The sequence below is a fragment of the Rhipicephalus sanguineus genome, chromosome 2 (assembly GCF_013339695.2).
Source record: "Rhipicephalus sanguineus isolate Rsan-2018 chromosome 2, BIME_Rsan_1.4, whole genome shotgun sequence".
Classification (NCBI taxonomy): domain Eukaryota; kingdom Metazoa; phylum Arthropoda; class Arachnida; order Ixodida; family Ixodidae; genus Rhipicephalus; species Rhipicephalus sanguineus.
The window spans coordinates 112,098,560-112,118,827 of NC_051177.1; the positions used below are offsets into that span (position 1 = coordinate 112,098,560).

General features: G+C 43.0%; 1 protein-coding gene across 14 annotated transcripts in view; it reads left to right on the top strand.

Moving 5' to 3' along the window:
* Nucleotides 1-272: 272 nt before the first annotated feature.
* Nucleotides 273-20,268, top strand: part of LOC119383521 (cleavage and polyadenylation specificity factor subunit 6) — a gene marked incomplete at its 3' end in the record, with an annotated part of 45,971 nt that continues 25,975 nt past the window's right edge. For 13 of the 14 annotated variants that reach the window (XM_037651692.2, XM_037651701.2, XM_037651697.2 and 10 more), the window contains 6 exon segments: nucleotides 273-402; nucleotides 999-1,082; nucleotides 5,005-5,085; nucleotides 13,669-13,772; nucleotides 17,500-17,565; nucleotides 19,778-19,866. In XM_037651692.2, coding sequence (XP_037507620.1) covers nucleotides 343-402; nucleotides 999-1,082; nucleotides 5,005-5,085; nucleotides 13,669-13,772; nucleotides 17,500-17,565; nucleotides 19,778-19,866 — 484 coding nt within the window. 14 annotated transcript variants of the gene reach the window in all.

The window sequence follows — 20,268 nt, forward strand, 5'->3', positions numbered from 1 at the left end:
AAAACCCAACTGAGTCTGCAATAGCTTCATTTTTGGTAAATACACAGAACGAAGGAGGGGTGGTGTCCAAACAGACAAACAGGGCCAAACAAAGAAGTCTTTCACAATCCAGAACACCTGAAACCAACTGGGAGAACCTGCGTTCAAATTTGATCCTGAGAGGCAAAAGCAGATTTTAACCACTCTGCTTGAAGGCTTTTAAGAATTTCTGAGCCAATGTGCCGACATAGCTGCAGAAACATTACTTTAAGCGTTCTGGTAGTTCACCGACCAATCGCGCAGGTGGGAGTGGCGCTGCGATCTTCAGCGATCCGCCGCAAATTCGTCGGGAAGGCAGACAAAATGGCAGACGGCGTGGATATTGATCTCTACGCCGACGATCTAGAGCAAGACTTTAACCAGGCAAGCCGCTTTTTCTGTGTCAGACAGTCAACGGGAGAACATTACAGTCCCGTCGAACTGCTAGTTACGACATAAATCGAAGCCTTTGCGATACTATTCACTGCTGCGAAGCGCCAACCCGCGTTTCTGTTTGAAGCCATTCCATTGTTTTTTCGCCGGACGTTGGGAGTTAGCGAAAATAATATATAGATATGGTACTGAACTTGTACTCGATGTGTGCGTTTTACAGTTATCAATTCCGCGCTTAAAATGCAGTCAGGTGGCATACAAAATACTGTAAGTTCCCTCTGTTGCGCGAAATGTCTTGGGGGCGCGTTAACGGCATGGCTTTCAAAGATGGTGCCCGGGTTTCAACACGCTCCGTCACCTTTTGGTATTTGCCGGTGTTAATAGGAAGTGAGAAGCTATCAGCTTCCTGTAGATACGCTGCGTCGATTAATTGACGTTTTCTTTTCGAGCATGTGCTTCGTAACTCGCCCAGTTTTACTCCGGCAAATCGGTGCTGTTTTTTTTTTTTTTTTCCAGCACCGGCGATTTCCCGGGGATGTTGCTAATGGAGCCTTCCTCTTTTCGCTCTCCCGTTTGAATTTTTCTAGGAGGGTTACAATGAGCATGATGCCAACGTGGATCTGTACGACGATGTTATTGCTGCACCTTCCAGCGATGGAAACACCGACGAGGTATGTCAGCTGGCGATGCCTCGTAGTTTGCCGGTCTCCGTTGCCTCGCACCTGCGCCGGCGTGCTAGGGCGAACGCATCCCGCACAGACGAACGAACGAACAAACAAAAAACTCCTTTCTCTTTTTCTGACCTCTTTCTATGAGACGAGACGTGTACGGTGAGGAGCTTCCTAACATGGCGCCGTGATAAGCGTGATTTAGCTATCGCAGATATTTCTGAAGTGCCCGGAGTGCTTAACGATATGCCGAGTTAAACCGCGTGCCCGGAGCGGCAGAATACCGGAGATGGCACAGCAGGGCAGCGAAACGTAGTAGCCTCGCTGCACGCCATCTTTGTTTTAGTTTGGTCACGTAAAATATTTCACATCCGTTACTGGTTGATGAACTTCAAATTTCGCTGAATGCCCAGCATTGCGTGCCTACGTTCGTGCGAGTGTGAGGCGGGGGTAAAGTGTGCTAAGACCATCCGTGGCGAACCTTATTTTTTTTTTATAGAACATTTGATGTAAAGAACTTTACATTATGTGAGAAAAGCTCTTGCTCACATATTGGGCTTGGAAAGTTTACCATTGCACTATGTATGGGACCAGCCGCGACCTAAAAGCTCGCATGTGTACATGTAAAAAACTCGAGTACACTTTTTTCTAGCCAGGTGTTTGCCTTCATTTTTCTTCTGTAGCTTGCAGGTTTGTTTTATGACTTACACGCATTATTTCCAGGTGACTTAAATGAAAAATTGTGCCGTATTATAACTTTTTTGTGATAGTTAAAATTGTACAAAGGGTCATTTTTGTAGTGCCGGGAAATGTTAAAGAGAAGCTCTTAGGGAAAGGAGTTCACAAATCTAATAACGTACTATTGTGTTGAAGTGAAACTGGCATTAGTGGTCGCATTTTATTTCCCGATATGCTAGTGTGCGAGCCTTGGTACAACATCCTGGTTTAGACTGTGCTCAATGGCCTGCTGTGCCATGTTACGCATACCAATTTAAAATAATTAGCCCTTCGGTATGCCCCGTACCATTTCATCCCACTTGTTCGTGGCAGCCCAGTAGCCATTGCATAGCACTGCTGAGCTCGTAATCACGGGTTTGCTTAACAACCTCCACGGCCATGTTTTGGTGGGCTCAGAATACATAGACGGGGCCGACTTAAATTTAGGCGCGTGTCAAAGGACCCTAGGTAAACGAAAGTTATAATCTTATTGTGGCTTTTGGAATGTCAATACGCGGAGTTAATTTTCAAAAATTTATTCCCAAATGTACTATGTTCTGGCATAATATCACTGCAGCCTTTTCTACACGGCCAAAAGTATGTGCATGTCAAAAAATAAACCTGAATGTGAACAGTGTGAGACTGATAGGTCCATTTTTGTCTAATGTATCGATTCATTTAGAGCCTGACCAGTTGGTAATCTCGCATCATGCTTCTGAGTCAGATGCATGTAAAAATGCTCTCAGATGATTCATCTCATTTTTAAAACCATGTTTTGTTCTTGCTCATTATGTTCCAAATTGTTCTGTCTTGTAGCTGATCTAAGCAGTAAAGGTAGCTTGGCTGTGTTGAGACCACTCGTGAACGGCAAAAATAAAATGAAGTAGATCATTAAAAGTAATGACAAGTTATCTTTTCTGTTTTTTTCCCCCTCCCATTTTCATTTTGGCTTTGCGCTGTGGATACGCCGCATTGCTAGCATCATCAGGTGATTGGCATTCCTGTAGATTTTGAAGATTCATTTAACTGCAGCTTGAAGCTAGAAAACGTGCAGTAAATGGTGATACTTGAAACTGGAAAATTTGTTCAGCGTGCAGAAACTGACCCAAGGATGTTCTGTAACGTTTATTTTTACGTGCTCATCTTTCTGCCATTCATCACTGCCTTTTGTTGATGCCATGCAATGCATAGTAGCATGCACAATAGTAGGAGAATCTGAGCAAAAGAATCCTTGGACATCTTACAATAGTATGCACTCAGCATCCATGTTGCCACATATTGGCTAGAGTTAGAGCACTCTGCGTACGAACTTATTCTGCTCTTGCAAGCAATTTAATATAGAAGGAAGGGCCTTGATGTCCAAACTCAACCGCTATCTCTTCAGCTAAATGTGTTTTTGGACTTTGCACAAACACTGCCTCTGAGTTTCATGCATCAAAGGCACATTTGAACTTTTTTAGAGACACTGGTCTCACTGGGGGGTGTGTATTTTAGTTTGTTTTAGTTTTGACGTGTGGTTTGTGTATGTTCTGTATCTGTTGCGCACTGTTGATATTACTTTATACTTTATCACGCCCCTTAAAGGGACACTAAAGGCAAACATTAAGTCTACGTTGATTGTTGAAATAGCGATCCAGAAACCTCATAGTGTTACTTTTATGCCAAGGAAGTGCTTATTTTGAAATAAAATCACGTTTTAGTGGTCCGCATCGCGTTAGCGCACTTCAAATCACCCGCCTGAAATCCAACTTTCATACGTCACTGCTGCCGTGCCCAACGTTGCCCGCCTTTACTGCGCGGCCGCCGACACTAGTAGCAGCAGAGCGAAAGTAGCGGGACCCACAGCAGCAACAACGGCCATCGAAGCTTGCCGCAATCACCGCAATGGATGTGGACGGAGAACTTGACGACGAGACATTGGCTCGCGACGCTGGGCTCCAATTCAGCGACTTGAGCCCCGATGAACGCGCTATGCTGCTGAGGGCTCGTAGTGCTGGCGTCGTTGCATGCGGCATTTTGTCGAACATTCTGTCAGAGCGACTTTCACGAGCGCGCAAAACACACGCGGCAGTACGCGATACCGAAACTACCACTGACGCGTGACCGCGTGAGCGAAGCAGGGCGCCGGGCGAAGCGCAGTTCGGCAAAAACGGAACCTTTGAACCATGCACGCCGTTCCCCATGGCAACGCCACAGAGGTTCTTTTTTCCATGAATCAAACGGAAACGAACAAACAGCATTTTATTACGTCATTTGATGCATGGGAGGTTCTTTTTTTATTGCTGCTAGTTTGATTACTAGTGATTTATTGTAGGCAGACTCTCATACGTCATCGGGATCACTTCGAAAATGTCCCACTCGTGGCGCTCATCATGTGATACATTTAGCTTAATTTCTCGGTAAGTAGGGCACTGCTGTTGATAATATTGCCATTTTAGAAGTTGTCATACATTGAGCTTTCACTCTGACATAAATTGTTATTTGCCTTTAGTGTCCCTTTAAGCATACTGCCAGACAAACCTCTCTCCAGTACACATGAAAGAATCCTATCCTATCCATGCATGCTAATGTGATGTGCCCAGAGGAGATCTTAAAGGAGTACTTACACGAATTTTAAAAATTTTCGGACGGCTGCTCTAAATAAAGGTACTGGTGTCAAGAAACCTAAAACGAGTATTGTGGTACCTGGGAATGCATCGAATATATTTTAATTACCGCTACCTTAAAGAGAGACTTTCGGTTTCCATATCGAGGGGGTGGCTCCTCAATCACGTTTCATAGCAGTGTGACGTCACGGGGATACAGAAACTTGCGACATACTATTGGCAAATGCGTCATCTTCTCGTGATGCACTTAAACAGCGATGAGCGAATTGTTGTCCAGCGACCCTGAAGTGATTTCTACTATTTAGGCTGCATGCAGGACGCAGAGCTCGCAAACTCGGGGGAACTGTCTTGACTCGTCGGGATAACATCCATTGAAGTGGGGCTTGCTTGCAGATGCTCAGTGATGGAAACTTCAAAGTCAAATTAGAACATTTTATACGTCTTCTCCGACTCCGGTGTGTGGAGAGCGTTGACACTGCATACCAAGGAAATGAAAACTGTCCCTTTTACGATGTCTCAAAATCGTGTCAGTACTCCTTTAAGGACTCGCTGTTTGTAACAAGACGTTTGCAGTTATAATACAGCAGGTGCAACTTTTTCAGGTGCCTGGGATTGGTAACCAGTCCCAGGGAAACAGCCATCCTTCAAAGCGTGTCGCCCTCTACATTGGAAACCTGACTTGGGTAAGCCATTGAAAACGAGAAAAAATCTCGCGAGTGTGTCGACAATGCTCTTTTGTGCACGGCACTTCATTGCTGTCCTGTGTTCTCTGAATTTTGGGACCAGCGCCCGGGTTGCACATTTGTTGTTGAGCTTTTGTTTCTGTGGCAGTTGAATGAAATGGTGGCGGTGGGCTGAAATTGTATGTGCCAGATTTTATTGGTTGATTTTTTTTTGTCATAATTGCCCTTTTTAGAGGAGACAAAGGAACTAGGAGGGAATGCGGTGTCATGCAGCTAGCACTTTAACGCTAACTTTCCACGAAGCCGTTTTCGTTTTTTTCTGGAATTTTAGCTACTCCTAACAGGCTTAACCGAGTATGTTTGGTTTACGATAGCCTTTATCATAAGATGTACGCGTTTAAGGAGCTTTGCCAACTACTCTGCATTTTCTCCCAATACATTCCTGCTCTTTCAGCCATTTCTTGTAAAATATACACACTCCATCATTTCCATGTTTTTACTAAGGAATGACAGGCAATTCAGAAATCGTTGGTTTAAAAAATAGACATAGCGAAGGTGTATTACGTGCAAATTTACAAAAGGTAATTGGAAGCTGCTGTTTAGTTGTCGTCTCTGCAGGACAGAAAAAATGTATTGGGAGTGTATAGCTTTCTTGGATTGTTGTTAGTACGCTACATCACGTGGAAAGCACACAAGTGCAAGATCTGGCGTATTGTTTCTTTGTTAGAACGTGCTAGCGAGCAGGAAATGGACAAAATCAAGGGAATTGAATGATTCAGGGTAGATTCAAGTACAGGGATAAGTGTGCGACATGCAATTTGGAAGTTACCTGTTAATGATGTCCTCTTTTGGTCTGTCTTTTACTTCAAAGTGTGCAGCAGTGTTTGACACTGAAACGTATGACATGAACACATACTGGCCAACCGCTTTTTTATCAGCTTTGATTGTAACACGGCGCTCCCCCCTAGTTTTCTTTCTTTCCCCCATCTTGCTTCCAAGTGTTAATGTGAAAGGGTGTTGTCATCAGATTTTTTTGGTGTTTATGTATGCTGGCTGCCAGCTTGTGCTGGCAAACATATTCTTCCATGCTGAGAAAAAAAAAGGGAAAAGATAAAAAAATGCACCGCAGGCTGTGTGTTGTATTTGATGATGTGGGCACTTTGATGGAACTGGTGCAGATGTTACAAGTAAAAGTTGGATTTGCTTTGTTAATGAAGCTTTAAATATTAGGAATTAGGTGTGTCTTGCTGAATTACAAGACCTCATTCTGGGCTCATTGAAGTCGCAATGGTGGTGTCTTCCTTTCTCTGCTCCTTAACCCTTTAACTGGCACAGTAGCAGCATCTGAGGAGCTGGATGTTTGCTGAGCACGAATTCCCGAATGTTGCAAGGTCTTTTTGCTGCGCCTAGTTTTTTGGCTGTTTCATGTCAATGTGAGACGTAGTGATTGTGGTGTACCGAGATTACACAGCCTTTCTTTCCACATCTGGAATTGGGAGAGATTGTTGTGCAAAATTCCAGATTGTGTTCTCGAATTACATTTCTTGTATTGCTGGCTCAAGACGTCTATGCGTGTTGCTAACGCACCAGACATGCTCATTTTTTCACCTAACACTCGAACTAGTGCGAACGAATAAAATTTTCTGTTATGTTTTTGAGGTTGGCTTGGTGTTCATCTGACGAAAATGAAGTGAGAAAAGAATGTGTGGGAGCTTTTTGTGCGTTAATTGATATTCTGTCAGTTAAAGGGTTAAGGATGCAATGGGACAGTGTTTTAAGTCCCAAGCATTAAACGTACATGCCCTTTCAGAGGACTGCCCAGTGCGGCGGTCGGGCAACGTTTACGCTCAAGGTGCAGTGTGGTGCACGTGTTGCTACAACATTGTCGCGGAAAAAGTGTTCACCAAAGTTATTTCTGTAGCACTGTCAGCGAAAAATGTGCTTTCTGCTTAAATATCATTGGGATGGTCATCTTGTACAAGAGGAAAGTGTTCGTATCAGGACACCTCTTTAGGAAAAATGCTGATGGAGTTCTGAAAGGCTGCTTGTGTCTGACACACGGGATTTCACGTATATGATCCTAAGGTTCAATGAAGCATGTGAAGTCCAGATTGTTATTTGAAAAGTTTTTTTTTTGTTTTCAATAGTGTGGCTCTCTCCCTAAAGATGATTCTAACCACATCACATTCGTTTATATGAAGCAAGACATGAAGTTGTCAATAACTGTGTTACTTGAAATGCTCTAGTATCCTGGAATAATGCTAATATATCGCCATGTTGAGGTGCATTTTCAGTCGACTGGCTGTCGCATGGCCTGATAGCAGATGCAGAATTAAATGTGACAAATGTAGTTAATGTGCCTGAATGTTAGCATGGTTTGGGAAGTTATAATAGATTGTAAGCAAGCTCTTCTTTTGTAGTTGCTGTGCAGAGAAACTCTAGCTAAAATGACATTATGTACTCAGAATATAGCCCTGTACGAGGAGACTAAATGTCTCATTTAAGACTTTGCTTGAGGGAAAGTAAAAAATTTGTTTTAATTTATTGGAGGCAATGTTATGAAACTATATACTTAAGAATCCGGCTGGTCTAGAACTTCACTTGGCCTGTGTGATATTCTTGACACCATAAATGTAGCTTTTTGCAATTAAAAAAATGATCTTTTCACATATATTTGGTTCCGTCTCAATTGGAGAAGCCTTCGTATACATTTTTTCATAATTTTTCAATCATGGTGTCATATGGCACTTCACTGATGTCCAAAGGCATGTGTTCTTTCGAGGCCTACTATTCCTTAACTGTCTAATATATTGTTCTTTAGATTCATACCTTTAGATTCATATGTGAGGTGTGAAGGAATGATGGTCTTCATTGTTACTGGTTGAGACCCAGTAATAGTTAGGTCATGTGGCACGCTCAACAAAAAAACTCTACAGCTGCGTGGGTGAGGTTCATTTCAGCTATGGATCTAGTAGATTGTTCCTTGAGTTCATACCTTTTATTGTGTGGTGTGAAGGAAGGATGGACATGGTCTTCATTGTTACTGGTTGAGACCCATTAATAGTTAGGTCATAAGGCAGGCTCAACAGAAGATGCATACTGGGGAATAAGATGAAGGCTTTAGTGCTTTGTTTGGGTAAAATAAAACCTAAGACCATATTGGTTCTCATGTGCAAGTAATGAAGCTGGTAACGGGGATACTTACTAGACATTTCACAACTCTAAAAACCTACCTCACTCTCTAAATGAATTCACACTTAATACCGCCTGCAGAACTCTGAAAGCAAAACCACACTAGTGCAAACGAGCCGGCAGGTATTTTGCAGTAACACTTGGCGAATGTTCTTGTTGCCACGGCATGCACAGAACAGGATTACTTTGTTGATGTGATTAGCAGTCGTGTGAAAAGGTAATGGCTCCTTGCCACAATTGCCCGTTTTTGATGAACCTGCGGCAAGTGGCATCCAAGAGCCTAAAGACACAAACCACTTTTACATGTTTCATGTAACAACTTGCCTGTTTTTGTCTCTTACATTTTCCCGCAAGTGTGTTCTAGCAACCCTGGAATCTTTGACCGGATACCAGTGCCTTCTGCATGGGGTTAACTTCACAGGCTTACTTTGATTTAAGGAACCTATTGAAAAACAAAGGATCCTAATGGTCACACTTTTTCTTTTTGGGCAAAAACCTCAATGCCTCGAGTACAGCATAGCCTTTGAAGGCACAGCCATCAATTGAGAGTCCAAAATCAAACTTGTAGGGATCTACCATACTCTTGTAAGTGGTAGTAAGTGTGAAATTAAATAACTCAAATGTGCTTGTATGCAGCACCTTCAATTCATGCAGCTTTTATAGTAGGTGTGTTTTGTTTCTGTGAACATAGTTCTGTACGTGCTTCTGTATTGAGCCTGTTGTTACCCATAATGCTGTTTTGTAATGACCTCCGACTATATTGCGAAAGAAATAAGCCACTCTGTCTGGCTATACTTTTGTGTTTTAACTATGCTGTGCAAGTCTAAAGCAGGCTCTGGTAACCTAATCTTTAGAAATATCTTAGAAACAATGAATGTTGTCTGTACATTCATGGACAGTTGAAATATGCACAAGTTAAGGTTGACTCAGATGCATTCTTTCCTTCTCATTTCCTCTAATACTCGCAGTGTCACTATGATTTCATCTTTCACACCTAACTTGAAGTTTAAGCCATTTTTGGCAGCCACATAGTTGGTGGTCCAAAAGATGACTCTCGAATTTCTTGTCTGTGTTTCATTTGTCCATGACTTTACATCATTCATCTTGTAGCAGCTTTGTGACAAGATGAAGTCGATAACGGGCTTTGCAGCTGACAAGGCAGTGTCATTTTTCTTTCCTATGAGCCATTGCGGCGGTGACAGCGTTTTCTTTTTTTTTTTTTTAGCTTATAGCATTGTCCGAAGATTATCTGAATCAAAACATCCGTGCTTCTACCACCTGAGTGACAGTTACAGACTGTTAAGAGAACAGCTGGTGTTTCTGAACAATAAAAATGGGATTGTGTTTAACTGTAGCTTTCAGAGTGCAGTGGTCAGAAGGACTTGCAACAAGTCCGCGGCTTAGACCGGTTCGTAGTACATCTTTCATACTGGGAAAACTTTTCGTTACTGTGCAAAAAGTTAAAGAAAGTGAGGGTACAATACAGCACACGTCTCATTTCCACAACTTTTTGCACAATAAAAAGGTTTTCCCTTTTTCTGAAAGCTGAAAGACCTATGAGTTGTGCCTAAATGAATGGAAGTGAATTTTTTTTTTTCTTTCCTGAAAAGTGCAAGAACAAATGTGCAGAAGAGATTTTAAGAAGCAGAATGCATCTTGATAATTCCGTGTTATAGACAGTTTGAGAAGTGTTTCATGTTCAGTACTTGTAACAGTATGGAAGTACTGCATGGCTACATTGCAATATCACATTTGAAAATAAAGTTTACAGGTATATATTTGAGTACTTCGTTTCTTTTGCTTGGCATGCTAGGTAAAGCCATGAATATAAATAAAGTGTAGGCACTGTAACGTCCTTAAAGGCGGAGTGCAAAACATTAAATCTTGTTCCTATTAGTTGTCGTGTGAAGGTCTTGATGGGGAATGTTCCATGTTATGGTTCCTCGGGTGGCACACATGTAATGAAAGCAATGGCATGGTGAGCTCTAACTCCAGTTATGAGATCTCATATCATTTTTATTCAAGTTTAAATTTAAGCATGGTTGTAAATTAAGGTTAGATGTAAAAACAAAGTGCAGCTGCTGCACATCATGGTATAATTGGTTGGGCCTAGCAATAGGCTGACAAAATTTTATGGAGATGTACGGTTTCTCTAAGAAACTGTATTTGGCATGTTCTGTTGTACTTGTGTGTATGTTTACTGAAATGTTGCTTGGCAACACGTGAAACATTTCTCTGTTGCCTTTTTAGTGACCTATTAAAATGGCTTCCTGCATTCCAATCCGTATAAGAGGTATCATGTGAGACCTGCCTGGGTGGTGTTATATGGGAGTGGCTGCAGGAACATACTCAAACATCTGAGAGGCTTATAATTAATAAGCAGCATAATGCACTCTAGTAGTTCTGTTCATGATCTCGTCGGCCTGACTTGTTCCTTTACAATTGACATAGCTGCCAGACAGCCTGGTTCCTTTCTTATCAGCTAGTGTGCCTTGCGGCGGCCGAAAGCTACATCTGTACTGACAAATCGTGTAACATAATCGCTGCATTGAGAGCGTCCGGAATGCTGCATTCTTGGATCCAGCTGGATCTTTTTCGTGGTTGCAGGTAGTGTACAGAACTCTTCTGCCCACCTTGATGTAACTGCAGCACTGCTGCTGTATGAATATGCTTTTATCGTAGATGCGTTGCAGTGTTTGCCTGGCACTTTAATGTCAGCGGAGACATCACGGTACTGATGGTTCCTTGCATTCCTTGAGTTGTGCATATTTTAGTACCTCTCTTGAGATGATTGCGGCAAATCTGTTCACAGCCTCTTCCACGTAATCGTATTTTTCCTGTACTGCTCAAGATAAAGTAACCATTTCAAAAGCTAGCGCAACTTCTAGGACAGTAGCAATAGCAGGCTACCGCCAGCACTGTTTCAGAAATGAACTGTAATTTGTGCAAATAGATGCTTCAAAAGCTAGCTGTAATTTGTACTGAAATAGCGATTTCGGAGTCTAGCTTCAGCTTGTGCTTATGTGGTTGTTTTAGACTAAATGTACTTCTTGCTGTAACTATCTGCTTCAAAAACGCTTACGCTAAAATAACTGCTGGTATAAGGACTAGTTGCCACCAAGGAGGTTACAAAAAAATTGCTGGAGTGGCGATTATTGCGCAATAGTGAAGCCGTGCCCACCAAAAGATGGCGGCTGCGCCCGCCATCTTAGTAGGGGCACGATAAACCATCTGCGCTTGGCGAAAGAAAGCGAGCGTTTTCATCGCACGCCAGACGAGTTCAATATGGCAACTTTTACGGGTCAGATACTGCTCCAAGTGTGTCTTTGTGTTACTAGTTTTCATAAGTAAGCCTCAAAATCAAGGCAAATTTTACTGGAGATCAATCGCCAATACTCCTCTCGAATGGTTACTTTCGTCGGCAACAACGATCTTTTATTTTGTAATTAACGTAGTATTTACACTAACACGTCAAACCCATTTGATCTCTATGTAGGCACCACCAGAAAAGAGCATGTTTCCGAGCTCTTTGGTGGGCAAAAGCTGGCTTCACTTTTGCTGGCAAGGCGCTGTGAGAGCTTCCACTCCAGAATTTTTTTTAAACCTCCTTGGTTGCCACTTGTGTGGAAGTAGCTCACAGGCTAGCTTTACATTACTTTGAAATAGGTATTCAGATCTCTTTGGCGTCACTAACAATCCATCTCTGCAGTCTTGGACCAAAGCCTCATCGTGCTCAATGTTCACGAGACTTCTGTTTGAGCGAATGTGTTTTTCATTCCAATGTTGGTGTCAAACTTAACGTTTCCTTTTGGATTGATGATGCTTGTTGGCCTTGGACCCAGTATCTTTTGTTAGCAGATGGTGGAAAGCTGAAAGCAGCATGTCTTCCACATGCAAATCTTACCACATGTAAATTTCAAAAGTTTTTCCTTGGACACCCATGTAACAAAGGTGTAGTAGTAGATTCATTGCTGTTATGCTAGAAAGGTTCAGTATTATTGGATCCGAGTAAACGTCTTCCTTCGGCAACTCTTCTGGCCGTTTCTCAGTTGTGTATGCTGTATTAATGTTACGTTGGTTCCCTTTGTTCATTTTCATTTGAAACTTCCTATCTTTTTAAAAAGTCCTTCAGCAACAGGGTTTTAAAAACCATCCTAACAGCTGAAAAGTAAACAAAAGTTGTTAGAATGCCATCAGCAAAATAGTTGCCATTACATCTACAGCTTCCACAGATTCGGTGTAATGTGGTCGACATTTCAGGCTCCATTGTAAGTCTGCAATCTGATAAAACTGCAATCAATCGAGCTGCAGTACTTGCCTCTGATGTATTAATTTGAGCCCAATATTGTGCAGCCGTTCTGTCACAAGCTGCAGCCTTTCACCAATAAGATGGCAGCATTTTGTCATTTTATTTACTCTGTCGGGACGTTCCCCACACCTTGCTCAAGTCTTGCTTATCATCGTCTTACTTGTGCAGGTGTCGTTCTGATGCAATGATTGAATGGGTACATGCCTTATCTGGACTTGCTGTTGCAACAGATCAACTGAATCTCTGTTAAAGGATTTCAGTAGGCGTTGGGTCAGTCAGGGGTTCCTAAATGTTTGCACAAAACAATAATTGCGATGATGTGTTATCTAGATGTGATTGTGTGTGTGCTCACTGCGGACTACCCGTGTCATGGGGTCTTCGAGGGAAGTGTTATTCTGCGTCGCACTGGCAACTTAAGAAAAACTGGAACGCTATAAGGATTTTTGAGTGCCATACGGCAGTTCATCACTTGCACAGCTGATAGTTTTCTGTGGGCTCGCTACACCGTGTGCCACGCACCCTCATATTTCGCTTTGCTGAATACTGCAGAGCTCTGCCAGTAGCAGTTTTACCACAACATAATGGAAAAGACTTGACAGATTGATTAACGAATTCCACCACATGAAATAAGAGGGTCCTTACTTTTTCCTTGCTTTCTTTTCCCTCTTGTATTCACTGTAATGCCTGCACGTCTGCAGCATGTGGGCATGTCATTTTTGCGCGTGTACTAATGGATACCTGAGTGTAATGAAATGCTGTTTGCTGTGTAGGTGAGTGTGTTATTAGGCACCTGTGGGTTTCAGGCATCCTTTGAGGTGCCAAGCACCGGCACCGTTCTCAAGTGTGGTTCACTGTCTTGCCGTGTTCTGCACTTGTTGCCGCTTTGCTGGGGCCCCAGAACTGTGTTCACTGTGTAATGCGTGATGCCTCGGTGAAGCTTTCACGCCCCCCTCTCTCTGCTTTTGAGAAGGTCTTGTCACGGCGGCGCCCGGGAGGCCACCAGTGCGTGCCCCGACCGGCGCCCCCTTCCCTCTTGCTGCAGTGCTTCTTCTGACCACTCACTGCTTGACCACCATTTCTAGTGGACTACGGACCAAGACGTCACCGACGCCATAAGTGCTGTTGGGGTCAACGATGTGTTAGACATCAAGTTTTTTGAGAACAGAGCCAATGGCCAGTCGAAGGGGTAAGATCCTTTACCATGTGCCAAGAAAAAAAAAAACGCGTCTTTTCTGGAACTTTTTTTTTATTGTAGTGTGCATTGTGCTGCGATCTCTTCTCTCTCGTGGACTGTGCATCCTGCCGACTCTATGCGTTCTTCCTGTGCAGAACGTTAGCCCGTGTTCTGTTTCGGCAGCACCTGCATCAATTCCTGTTGGGATTCCAGTTTGCGCACTCTCTCTGTCTCTCAAGTGCCAGTTCCTAAGGCAACGTGCAAAAGCTCCGTAGAATTTCTCCGAGCGTTGAGTAACGGCAGATGCGAGATTGGTTGCTCGTGGTGTCGGGTACGAATAACGAGCCGTTCCTTGCCCTGCGGTCTGGCAAGAGGCTTTCTTTTTTTGTCGGCTAGTGACCTACATGTAGCATGCCATGTTTTACAATGAACGCTCTGGAAGATGCTTTTTTTTTTTTTTTTCAGTTATTGCAGCTCTTGCGTATGTTTTCTTTGTTTTACGTTGTGCATGCTTCTTTTGGTGCCAAAAAGACTTTTCTTCGAGTTGTGATAGTGAAGGACTGACATATTGGACTGTGTGATTCTTGCGCTGCCGGCATTGTAATATGGCACAGTGTAACTTAGCGCTTTGGCTGCTTTCATTTTGCAAAAAAAAAAAAAAAGAAATGTAGCGCTCCTAACGCTGCGTCAAGTTTTTCTCATTTTTTTTCTCTCTCTTCCTGATATTGCGCTTTTTTTTTATTTTGCACTTTTGCTGTTTGCTTAAGATTCAGCATTGTTCCATAAAGCAACTGGTCATATTGTGGAATGTTTGCAGCATTTTTTTTCTGCGGATTTGACGTGCTGTAATGCTTGAACTTTTTTGTGATTTGGACTTACTGCTCCTGTTTGATACATAGAAAGGGATTGCTTCTGTAATGTTACAATTGAACCCAGATATATCAAATTATAAGAAAAAAGTTGCATGTCATATTTACGGTTAGGTGCTCACATAAGGAATAGGCAAAAGCTTTGCAAGTCTCTGTGTGTTTTGGGGGTAATAACGAAGCCTGCCAAATTGCAAATTTGACTTCCCTGTCACAAGACTAAAAAGAAAGTAAGCTTTGTTTCAGAGCACTTTCAGCCTATAACTGAACATACAGTTGACATGCAGGATGTCTTCAATATTACGTTTTCATTGTCGCATTTTTCTATTACGTAGTTTGCTGAAATAGCTGCTTGTAACATCAGATGTTCAGTTAGCCAGTGCTCTGTACTAGCATGGCAGTACACAACTGCACTTTTTTCTCTGCTGTAATGTGTAATGCATGAGCCTTCTCAAGGTCATTCAAAAGTGAGTTATTCGTACCTTCAATGGCTAAGTGACAATTGGCTCCACCAAATAGGATTTCTGCTGAAGAGAGGTGGTCAACTTCACTTGTGGATGGGGAATGTATAAGTGCCAGCGGTTACACACTATTCGAGGAGGCTGGTAACAGAGGGTTTCGATATTGATGACAAATTTGACTTCACTTGTGGCACCTCGTCCTCTGCGCAGTTTGTTGTGCCCCTTATTCCTTCTGCACGTCACCACTAGCGCAACACTAGCTCACAGTCGTAGCTGCGTAACGGCAATTCCAGCTCCCACTGTTGCTGCCGTGTCATGTGGCAAAGACAAATGTTAGAAGGAGGTGCGAGTCACATACCACCTACTGCTGGGTTCGATACAGATTGATCCAGAATGACACTAGAGCGTTAAAGGGACACTAAAGGCAAATATTAAGTCGACGTTGATTGTTGAAATAGCGATCCAGAAACCTCGTAGGTGCTACTTTTGTGCCAAGGAAGTGCTTATTTTGAAATAAAATCACGTTTTAGTGGTCCGCATCGCGTTAGCGCACTTCAAATCAGCTGCCTGAAAGCGGTTTTTCTCACGTCACTGTTGCCGTGCCCAACGTTGACCGCCTTTACTGCGCGGCTGCGTGCACTGGTGGCGTGCACCATTCGGGCATCCGGCAACATCACATGCATGCGGTATTTTGTCGAACTTTCTGTCAGAGCGACTTCACGAGCGTGCAAAACACACGCGGCAGTATGCGATACCGAAACTACCACTGACTCGTGACTGCGTGAGCAAAGCAGTGCGCCGGGCGAAGCGCAGTTCGGCATAAACGGAACCTTTGAACACCGCGCGCCGTTCCCCATGGCAACGCCAAAGAGGTTCTTTTTTCCATTAATCAAACAGAAACGAACAAGCAGCATTTTATTACTTCTCTTGATGCACGGATGATTCTTTTTTTAATTGCAGCTAGTTTGATTACGAGTGATTAATTGTAGTCGGACTCTCTCACGTCATCGGGATCATTTCCAAAATGTCCCGCTCGTGGCGCTCGTCGTGTGATATATTTAGCTTAATTTCTCGATAAGTAGGGCACTGCTGTTGATAATATTGCTGTTTTAGACCTCATACATTTAGCTTTCACTCTGACATAAAATGTTATTTGCCTTTAGTGTTCTTTTAAAATAAGTGAACAGTGACGTGAACAGTAGGCAGTTTCGGATAGCCATGGCACATCCTCACATCCTGTCTCTGTGTGTATCTGTGTTTGTGTGTGTATGTAAGGCATGCTGAAGTTTAGCAGATACCCTTTATTATACAAGATTGCCTTTTCTTTTTTTTTTTTCACTAACTGCAGTTTGTGCTGTGCAATTCTTTTATTGACTAAGCAGATTCATGTTAGAGCCATTTTCAACCTTCATCAGTGTACATAAAGCAATTGGCTAGTAGTTTCTAGCATCACTTGTGATTCATTGGTCATCTGAGCAGCTTTCGTTTTGCCAGGCTCCATGAAATCATATTGGATTAAATTATGAGTGAACAGTGATGTTCTGCAGAAAAATTGATTATGATAACATGGCGCGATGTCTTTATCACAGTGTTATCGCGATATATTGCCGCCATTGCCCGTTCTACCAAGCACCAACTGTGTCTGTGTGTTAGAAGTACACAGCTTTACCTTGCCGACAATGCGAACAGAGCAGTAACGCCACACTAAACGTTGTTGCTGCCTCTAGCAGCTAAAGTATATTTTGTCGGTTGTTTATTGTGCATTGTTGTTAAGCCGAGATCGCATGTTGGCCTTCTGTTTCTTGTCAACCTCAGGCTCTTGGAAGTAAAAGCCATCTGATCTCTGTGTGTGCGTAAATTGCATTAGTTCAAAATGGCGCATAAATGAATTGTGTTGCTCGTGACAAATAACGTGAATCTAGTGTCATTTTGTTCGTTTTAAAGTGAAATAACGTACTTTCTGTAGCTAACATTAACTGTGTGTAAACCATTGTGTGTTCTTTTCTTTCTTGTGTTTTTTTACTGCGTTCAGAACTCTTGCTCGGATCAGAGAAACTTGCCATTTGTTATAACTCTCAGACAACTGTACCACAAACCTATTCTGATCTTTGTAGCATGTTCACAGAGGACAACCCACTAGATCAGAGCATGGAAATGTGAAAAACCTGAATCACTGTAAATACATTTGCCTGGGGAATGATGGTGCTGCGGTCAGTCTGTAATGCTCGATGTGCCTCCTGAAAAGTGTCTTTTTACATGTTTGCCGTTTCTCTTTCAATATCGCTTGGTTATGTGCTGCAAAAGAAAAGAGTGCGCCATCAATTAGTACATATTTGGAAATTGTGGTCACGGTCCCCCTTTGCAGCATTGTCATGCGTGTTTTAGTAAAAAAACCATACTTGGTTTGACCAGATTCTGCATTGTGACTTTGGGATCGGATAGTGCAGTCCGTGCTGTCATGGAAAAGTTGCCCAAGAAGTAAGTGCACAATATTCATTCTGCTGTCAATGTATGTGTGCGTAGTTTACCTTCTTGTGGTGTGCTGCAACATCTGTTGCTAGCATAAATTTAAAGAGAACATGTACTCCATTTGGCTTCGTTGAATTGCTAAGCCAGGGATGCAACAGCTGCGCCAATTGCGCCAATTTGGTACAATTCCTTATTTTTGAGCCAAGCTGAGCCAAAACCGTGAAATTTGTTAAAATTGCGCCACGCTGCGCCAAAATGCCCGACCAGCTTAAAATTTTCTCACTAGCGCCAATTTCAGCGAGAAATGGAGGCTGCGTTGGTCATCTGCAGTGTGGGCATCGTCATCCAATACAGACGCGCAGACCCTAACCTTAACCCCCCGCGTAATAAAAGAAAAAAGTCAGTTCCACTGGAAGGACGAAGCAATTAATGCGATAGCAACAAATTGTAATGCTATACGAAGTGAGGCTGGCAGCAAACTCTTTTGTATCCGATCTCGCGTAACTCTACAAAATGTTGGTGTAAGAGAATACGGCGTTTCCCGGGAAAGATGCTCTTTCTGCACAGTGTCTTCGCATTGAGAGCGCAGCACGTAGCAGGATATACGAGCCGCCCGCTGATGGCTGCCGAGATAGCGCGCGCGTCAGCGATCGGGCCCGCGCCTTTAGAATCAAAGGTCAAAAGTTGCTGCTCGAGGCGTATGCCAGTTTTCTTTTTTCGCTACCCCCACTTGCTCCTGCTTTACGAATCTCCCAAATTTCCAGGTTGCCAGGTTCGCAGGTCCACATTAGCATTTCCAGTGCCTGTCGAATTATTCGACAAGTCCTGCAAATGCTAATGTGGACTTAGTCATTGTTCGCACTGATTTAGTCATTGTTCGCACCGTGGGGTGGCTCAACACACTGCTTTTATTGAAATAGCAGTGTTCGTGTGCACTGTGCACGAATTAGATGTTGAATGGTTTTTACGTATTTTTGTTTTCTTTTCTAAAAGTAAGCCTTCTTTGTTATACTACTCCAAATTTGGGATTTCGGACTAAAAAGTTCAGTTTTTTTTTTTTTTTCTCAGCCTGCTCCAAATTTGGATTTTTGTGCTCCAAAAGCAACATTTTGCTGCTCCAAAAATTGCTCCAAATCCTATTTCGGCTGTTGCACCCCTGCTAAGCTCTCGCGATGATAGTTCTGAAGCAAAACTCCAGCCTCTCGGGCCAATATTTGTGTTGATCCCTTGTCTGTGGCCAAGCTAATGTTTGCCTCTCATGTCATTTTTGCCTTGTGCTGGCAAGTATAGAGCTGTGCTGTTGTCCACGCCATTGAGTTGATTATTTGTGATCCTGCTACTTGACAACTTCTTTGTGCTCATTGCTACGAATCTCTGTGCATGAAACGGGTAAAATATGGTATGCTTTGTCATAAGACCATGCACTATGCATGTGCGTTGTCATAGATAATGGTTCACTAATGATCTAGAATGACAAGTCATGCTGCTTGACAAGAACGTTCGTGCTGTGCCCTGACCGTGAAATCTTTTATTATTTCGCAATAAATATATTTAAGCTCTTGTTTCTCGTGAGCCTACTCCAACGTGCATTTTCTAAATGACTAGCCAGACAAATCAAAGTTGTTAGTTGTACCTAGTGCAGTATGTTTAAAAGCTTTGTTATCATTTTACGAGTTACTCCTCGCAAGAGAAATATAGCATGTAACGCATTTGTGCACCGTTGTGAATAGTGTTGAGTGTGTACTGCAGTGAACTCGGACTGGACTCTCGTTTTAATGTGGAATGTACACTAATGTAACGGATGCCTATTGCTCCTGTGCAACAGCGTTATTATGATAAAGCTGCACAGAAGCAAGCGCTTGTCCTAACGTGACTTCGACATGTGAAATACAGCTTCAAAGGTGAAAAACTAGTTAGCAGCCCTAATGGAGCTTGTTTGAACTCCCAGTAGGTAGGTGCTAAGGGAGGGTTAACATAAGCCTCTTCAGTAGGAAATGTGCCATCGTGCATCAAAACTAGGCCAGTGCTCATTGTCTTGACCGGCTGCACCCAAGCACTGCCTGCTTTGCTAGTGCTTAGGTGCAGCTACAGCTATTGGTTGCCGATAGCAAGAACAGGTTGTTTTCAGGTATGCAAGTAGATGGCGGTCTATTTAGAGCAGTTGTTGCATTTGGCAATGCGCTGTGCTTGACTGGTTGCGTCCCTTGCGCGTCTGCAACAGGGATCTCCATGGTCAGAACCCGGTGGTAACGACGTGCAGTCGTCAACATCTGAACCATTTCGAGATGCAGAGCCGCAAGCCCAGCCAAGGTGTGTTTTTACTCCATTGCTACTTTTGATCGCGAGTGTTGTATTTAACTGGTTCCTGCAAGAGACTGGAGTGCACCCGACTTAAGCAAGCATGTTAAAAACTGGCAATGTACACTTTGTCTTCAATGTGGCCTTACATGCCACCGCAGCAAAATGTTGTGTCGGTTAAACTTGGTTAGAAGTTACTGGTAAGTACTGTCTTGGCAAAATAGCAGGGCTGGAGGCTGCTCCATTTTCTTATTAGCAGCCCCTTAACCAGCACCTAAACAGGCACTGAGGGCACCTTGTGGTAAAGGAGATGGGAATTATATACTAGGCCATGGCCTCCCAAGAATTTTAGTGTGCACTGTTCTTATCATATGTTCTGTACCATTTCTGGCAAGCTGAGTTCAACACTTTAAC